Below are 7704 nucleotides of genomic sequence, written 5' to 3' on the forward strand. Positions count from 1 at the left end.
ATCCATCCATCCATCCATCCATCCATCCATCCATACATCCATTCATCCATACATCATCCATCCATCCATATATCCATACATCCACCCATACATCTATCTATCATCCATCCATCCAAACATCCATCCAACTATAGCCTGTCTGATCCGACGCCTCGAAGACGACAAGTATTAAATGACAGTTGATGATAACACGGATATGCTTAGAATTAGCAGTAAGCGGCTAACACTTTACTCTAAAACTCAGTATCAGAATTTGAATCACTGAATGCAACCACTAAGAAGTCACCATTGAGACAGGCTCGATAAATGTAGCAAAGTTTAAAACACTTCTAATCCCTGGGGAAAAATTCAGTCTGTGACTCAGAGTCAGACTCTGACACGCAGTGAAGCTCGTTCCTAACCTTTTCTCACTAACACTATCAACTCAAATTACAGCTGACATTTAATAAATACTGGGTCAGGGAGGAGTGTCTGCCCCCAAGGTGAAAGAATATTTTTATATTCTTCAGGATAATAAAGAATAAAAAAAACTTCCTTTGAAGTTCAACTTTGGAATTATTAATTTCTAAAATATCTCTCTTCATTTTCTTATCTGCCGTTTCACGTCCCATTCACTCAAATTTCTATCACTTTATTTAAAAAGAAAATGTATCTAATTTTATATTAGGCAATATTTTATTTCTTCGTCACTATGAGTTGTTTTTGTTACTTAGCTAAAATGCATTTTTTGACTTGCTTTTTTTTTGGTTATTTTTATATTTTAGACTTTATATACTTCTAGTATATTTCTAATATATTTTGACTTGTAACTATGTCGGCCATAGAGATGCAGCGACTGGCATTTTTTTTTATAATAAGTTAGAGATGCAGCGACTGGCATTTTTTTTTTATAATAAGTTTGACATGCCCAAACTGGTTTTTGCTAACAAATCAAAGCTCAACATTGCTAATAATCTGTGTCTATCTTCGGGTCGGTTGTCAGCTGTAAAACCTTTAGTGTTAGCCTACAACAAGCTGCTAAAGTAGCATAACACGATTTGAAATACTGTAGCTCCAGTAACAATTACTTAAAAAATGAAAAAAAAAAAAAAACGCTGTTTTGTTAGCTTCTTCACATTGGGCTTTGTGTTGGCTAAAGTGTTCGAAATATTTCAAGTAAGCTTGGAACTTGAAACTCCGAGCTAGCGACACGTTAGCTTCAGCTCGTGAGAGTAGTTTCCCTTCCTTTCTGCACAAAATGAGTTCAAAACTGGAATTACGTGAGCTGACTAGCCATCGTTCTAGTCAGCGGGCACGATTATGCGCGACGAAATTTGTCTGATCCCAATCACTCATACGCATATGAGCTCTATTTAAACGCTTATCTTAGTTTTAATATTTATGATCTTCAAATAGAAAATCTGGAAAACATCACCTTTAGCAAGCATGCAAGATAGCTCAGACGGAACTCCATTAGGGTGATCCCTGAAAAAGCCCTCGATTTATTCTCGCTGTTAATGAGCTGAATATGAGCCAAAATAACCGTGCGAGCGAGCCTGATGTCATTTTTGTCAAATTGTTTATTTAGCATCTCCGTTGTTTACAGAGGCCATGGTTTGGTTTTGGAATTAAACCTGTTGTCCCTCTTTTGTTCGGTGGGCTAAAACTGCTGCCATCCCCCTATACTTTTAAGGGAACTTTGCAGCAGGTGAAAACAGCGTGTTGCATTAGTAGACATTAGAGGGTTTGACCGTGTTCGACTGTGTTTGCCCACAGCTTAGAAAGGCTACGTTCAGCCAGAACCTGGTGGGTGGACAGTTCACAGAGAGTTACTTACAGAGATTTGAAAGGGCACCAAATCCTGTGCCACAGTGAATCAGATTAATTCAGCAGCTACACAGGAGGTGCCGTGGTCTGAAAGCAGCAAATGTGATGCATTCGGGAGACTAAGCGGCTGAAGCTCGCCCACTGATGACTGGAACGAGCCCCACGTAACGCATACACACACACACTCGCTCACACACACACAGCAGCCTGCATGGCTTAAGCTGCGCAGCTTACAACTGTCACCACTGTACACCACCTTATTATCTAAATAAGCTGCAGCATTTTTTTTTTTCCCAGTGTCCTCTGTCCTCTACGGCTTCACCACCAAGAAGACGACGGTGGCAGAGAGCAGATAAGTGAAGATGTAGAATGTGACCCAAAACTGTCACAGTGGGTGGAGCTTCTGGAGCTTTGTCATAAATATAAATATGGTATGTCCCCCCCCACCCATCTCTAATCAGCCCCCCCCTCTTTTTTTTTTTTTTTTTTACACTGCACCACCTTCATTTCTAACCCTGGCTGCTCCACATAAACCCAGACTAATCCCTGTATCACTGAGCTCCAAAAGAAGCAGATTTGCTCTAAATTTTCTGGGTGGGTTTGATTCATTAGACTTTCAGCCACAGATTAATTATCAGAAATAAACCAGGCCCTGGAGAAAAACAGCAGAGAGGAGAAGAGAAGGCACGAGGAGAGAAGGAGGAGAACAGAGAAGTGCGGTTATATCTGTGTGGGCTTCAAGGAGGAGCGACAGTAAAACCACACATCAGCCCAGTTCAAAGTCAGGCCCGGGGGCTAATCATGGAACACGAACAGTTTTTTTTTTTTGTTTTTTTTTGGTGGCCTATGACTTGTGTAGTGTGTAGACCATAACCATAAGTGTGGAAAACAAATGCAACTAAGAATAAAATTTGAAAATTTATATATTTTTTCCCCTCCTTAAATTTACATTGTAGCTCCTTTCCTGTAACTATGTAATGGTGATTTTTTTTTTGTTTTTTTTGGTCGCCATATTGATTTCATGTTTATTAAATGCACTCTTTGTATGCTAAATATATATATATATATCTCTATTATCTTAACATAAAACTTAAATTTTTTTAAGATATTTGAAAAAATTAATAAAAATTAAAAAATTAGAATTAAAAAAAATTTAAAAATTAAAAAAAAAACTTTAAAAAAGTATATTTTTTCATTTATTCATTCCATTTCAAATATACCATTAACTGCACTAAACAAAATTAAAATTAATTTAAAAAAAATTTAAAAAATATATTTTTCATTTATTCATTTTATTTCAAATATACCAATAACTGCACTAAAGAAACAGAAACAACAACAGAGGCATCTTACGGGGGGAAAATACATAAATAAACAAATAATAAATAAAGCCTTTGAGTTTAAAAAGACAGCGTGCAGCGCTGTACATCATCATTACTGTCATCATCTTCTCCACAGCGGAGACATGAAATAATAAAACTCCTCAATCTGAAAAAAAAAAAAAAAAAAAAAAAAAAGCCTCCTGGCTGTTTTCTGCTGGTGTGAGAACATGCGTGGGTTTGTCCTTGCAGTTGTTTTAGAGGCCATGAGGTAGGAAAAGAAAGAAAAAAAAAAAAAGTAGCGCGCATCTGTTAAAAAAAAAGGAGCCATCATCAGTTTTACCAGGAGGCTCGGAACCGATGGTTCTGTGAGTGAAGTGGGTTTATTACGGTGGACGTGGCTCCACAAGCCGATTAATATGATTTTTATTCCTCTGCTCTTCATCCACGTTGATGAAAAAGTGATAAATAATTCATTAGTCAGAGGAAACAGCGTCTTGTCTACAGTCAATTCATCATCTCCTTCTCATCCACCTGACATCGAACTGAGTGTTTTTTAAAGAATTAATTCAGAGGAAGCCTCGGCCGGCACGCGGCGCTGGATTTATCGTTCATTCACAGGAGCAACAACCCTTCTGTTGAGGTGGATTTATTTAGAATTACCCTTTAATGTCATAATCCAGATACACATACGTAACATATGCGGGAGGGATTGTTCTGTCTCATATTCACCTGTCAATCACTGGGTTTTGACAAGCGGGGCACATAAAGGTCTCGGGCGAATCGGCTCTCTTTTTTTTTTTTTTTTTTAACTTAGCGTTAAGCAGTGGTGCTAGCTAAAACGACATTGGATACAACCCGTCAACAATAGGTCACATCAGGGGTCACCAAATGTATTTGTCAGAGGGACCAGTTTTTGGTCTGGAAAACCTCTTGGGGGGATGGACAATTAAATAAAATGAAATAATTTTTACGTCTGAATCCAGTCGCGGGATGTTCGACGGGCCAGATCCGCCCCGCAGGCCACTAGTTGATTATCACTGAGTTATGTTTTCAGGTTTTCAGAAGAACCAAATGAAATGAAATAAAAATCACATTTTTGTCTAACATTATTACATGATGTGAATTTTGGAATCCAGTTGCGGGATGTTTCGCGAGCAGGATTCGGCCCGCAGGCCACTAGTTGATTATCACTGAGTTATGTTTTCGGGGTTTCAGAAGAACCAAATAAAATGAAATAAAAATCAAATTTTTTTCTAACATTATTATTTGATGTTATTTTTGGAATACAGTCACGGGCTGGATTAGACGGTTGGGTGGGCCAGATTCGGCCCGCAGGCCACCAGTTGATTATCACTGAGCTGTTTTTAGGTTTTTAGAACAACCAAATGAAATGAAATAAAAATCCAAATTTTTGTCTAACATTATTATTTAATTTTAATTTTGGAATCCGGGCACACCCCCGATGTCACATGAAGTAGTTTGGTTGTTCAGGTATTTCTATGACATCATCACTATGCTAGAATTAGAAGAAGAAAGAAAGAAAAATGCTCAGATAATTTCTCATTTGACCAGAGAATGTATGTTACTTCATGTTGAAGCTGGTTTTCACCTGCTGGATTTTCTGACGCAACCTGTTCCCATTACTAAAGCATGGGGTCAGGGTTGGACATTTTTAAGTACTTTATTAATACTGGAGGGAAAGTTGGTTTTCTTCGCATTTAATCCCGTGTTGCCACAGAAACCACCGAGGGCAGGATTTCAGCCCCGTGCTCTCACACAACCACAAAACTACTGGTTCCAACCGAGGGCAGGATTTCAGCCCCGTGCTTTCACGCAACCACAAAACTATCACACCGATCCATTACCAGGAGAACGTGCAGTCGCAGCATCTGAGCTCTAATGCACAAGATGATTTGTGAAAAAGGGAAAACGTTCATTATTGAGCTAATCCAATCACATTACAGTATAAGGATCTCATCACTAGACGAAGCTCAATGAGCCATCGCAAAAACACCTGAAGAGAAAATGCCCAGTTATCAAGGCCATTGATGAATAAATAATACATTTTTTAAAGTAAAATCAGACAATAAAGTCAGACTGACAGCAGAAAAGAAAAAGTTAGGCGGGAACATCAGCATGGGTTCAGGAGTGAATATGGAGGCAGGAGTGTGAAAGATGCACGCAGCTTTTACCTGATGTAATAGTCATTCCTGATGAGCAATAGATGCTGAAGGATGGACAGGAGGTAGGTTTCTGAGCCGGTGTCTCTCACCATGTTGGACAGAAGGTGGAAAACTTCACCCATATCAGTGGGCAACAAACAATTAAGGAAAAAAACAAACGATTGATTTCAAAGTCATCTCTGTTTAAAGTCAGGATAAGCTAAAATTCGAATGAAAAGTTAGCAAAGAACGGGCACAGAACAGAACAAGAACACAAGTACAGAGTTCGAAGACTACTGAAGTCGAGCGATAAACGTAAATAGAATGAGCTTCATTGCCAAAGTCAGACAATAATCTATCCAATTCTACGTTAGCGTTTAACTCAAACTTGAGCCACAGAAGTTAGCTAAAGTAACGATGAAACAGTCCAGGATGTCAGACCCTGAAGTTTTCACAATAGTTCTGATAAATCACCCAAAAAGTTCACCAACCCAAAATATTTCATATTTTAACAAAGAACGGCAGAAGGTTATCCTGAAAGTAGCTTCAAGGAAAAACAGCAGATTCCTCTCATTGAACAAAACCAGACACAAAAGTTGCTTAGAAAAACTTAAATTAGTCTTTGTTTCAGTCATGTCCTTAAAAAAAAAAAAAAAACTACAGAGAAATATTGCCATGCATTATAACAATGACAAAGCAGTGTCAAGTTAATGGATTTGTTAAATACACGCTAAGTCATCCAGATAGTTTTTTTTTTTTTTTTTTTTTTACAATTCATTCTGTTTCTCTTAGACATCAAATCCATCACCGTATCCTCCTGGTAAAACTAAATATAAGACATATAATCGATACCTTCTGCAAATTTAATGACATGTATTTTCACATCAGACTCAAAATCAATGTGTATTTCAGACATTCTTAGTATTGATGATGGGGTGTATTTTTTTTTCTCTCCTGCAAATCACAGCAGGAAAGTAAGCAAAGAAATCATGAGCTAAAAAGATTTTCTAGATGATTAAGATTCAGCCGAATTTTAAGATAATAATTTATAGAAAATTAAAGAAGAATATTCAAGAATATTTTTTATTAAGTTGGCCAAAACACAATAAATAACTAAAGGTATAAAATGTATCTTTACGTCAAATGCATATTGACAAAAACGCAAACCATTATAAATAGAGTAGACCAATCGGCTTTGGCAATTTTTTTTTTTTTTTTTTTTCCTGAGAGAAATAACTAATCGCAAAAGATTTCATTTAAGCTCGATCCTGACACTGAGCTCTGATTAGGAGGACAATCTCGGAAGGTCTTCAAGCAGTTTCACCAATCACCCAACTGGAGAAGTGAACATAAATGTGGCGACACCAGTACATCATCATCATCATCATCACAATTTCCATTAGTGCAGTCGCCACCGTCATCATCCTCATTATCATTACGATCACCGTAATTACAACTGTCATTGTCATCATCGCGACCATCATCATCATCATTATCATCATTACCATCACTATCATTTTTTTGGTCAATGTTTATTTGTGGACGAGTACCTAATTTTGTCCAAGCACCTTGAACGCACCGTGCAAGGTCGGTTCAAATCGCGTGCAAACTGCTCCCTCTTAACGTTACCTGATTGTGTTGGCCACACTGGATGTTAATGCATTATTTGTCTTCAACCATTGTATTTTCCTTTAATCAGCAAAAAATGGTGACACATGTGATGTCATCGTACCAATATCTCATTCAGCAAATGAGTCAGTAGAATCGGAAAGCAGAATCAAAATGCAGATTAAGAACGGAACATGGACTTTAAGATCGTCACGTTCCCAATCCTAATCGATCATTACTATAATTATTCATCATAATAGTATATACTGTGCCTTAACCATAATTACTACGACCATCGTCATCGTTGGCATCACATTATATCAATATCACAACCATAGCTACTGTTTGTATTGTCATCCTCATCAATATTACCGTCATCATATTTACCATCAACTTTAACATCATAATCATCCTCATCGTCATGACAACTATCCTCAATATCCTCATTGTCACAATCCTCATCCAAAACGCTGCCACAATTATAATCACGATCATCCTCAGTATCATAACAATCTCCAGTATTATCATGATCATCCTCATATTCATATGGCCATCATAATAATTTCACAATAATGATTATCATCAAAATCATGGTCACCATCATAATATCATCTCATCATCATAAAAATTATCATCATAATCATGGTCATAATCATAATAACCATTGTCATTATCATCACAATCATGGTCACCATAATTATCATCATCATAATCATGGTCATAATCATAATAACCGTTGTCATTATCATCACAATCATGGTCACCATAATTATCATCATCATAATCATGGTCATAATCATAATAAC

At 37.2% G+C, this 7704-nt stretch overlaps 1 protein-coding gene across 4 annotated transcripts in view; it reads right to left on the minus strand.

The window, feature by feature from the left end:
• Positions 1–7704, minus strand: part of diaph2 (diaphanous-related formin 2) — a 443473-nt gene that overhangs the window by 268634 nt on the left and 167135 nt on the right. For all 4 annotated transcript variants that reach the window (XM_025063481.1, XM_025063479.1, XM_025063480.1 and 1 more), the window contains one exon: positions 5321–5437. In XM_025063481.1, coding sequence (XP_024919249.1) covers positions 5321–5437 — 117 coding nt within the window. The remainder of the gene's footprint in view (positions 1–5320; positions 5438–7704) is intronic.

This window comes from Cynoglossus semilaevis, chromosome 15 (assembly GCF_000523025.1).
Source record: "Cynoglossus semilaevis isolate Cse_v1.0 chromosome 15, Cse_v1.0, whole genome shotgun sequence".
NCBI classification, from domain to species: domain Eukaryota; kingdom Metazoa; phylum Chordata; class Actinopteri; order Pleuronectiformes; family Cynoglossidae; genus Cynoglossus; species Cynoglossus semilaevis.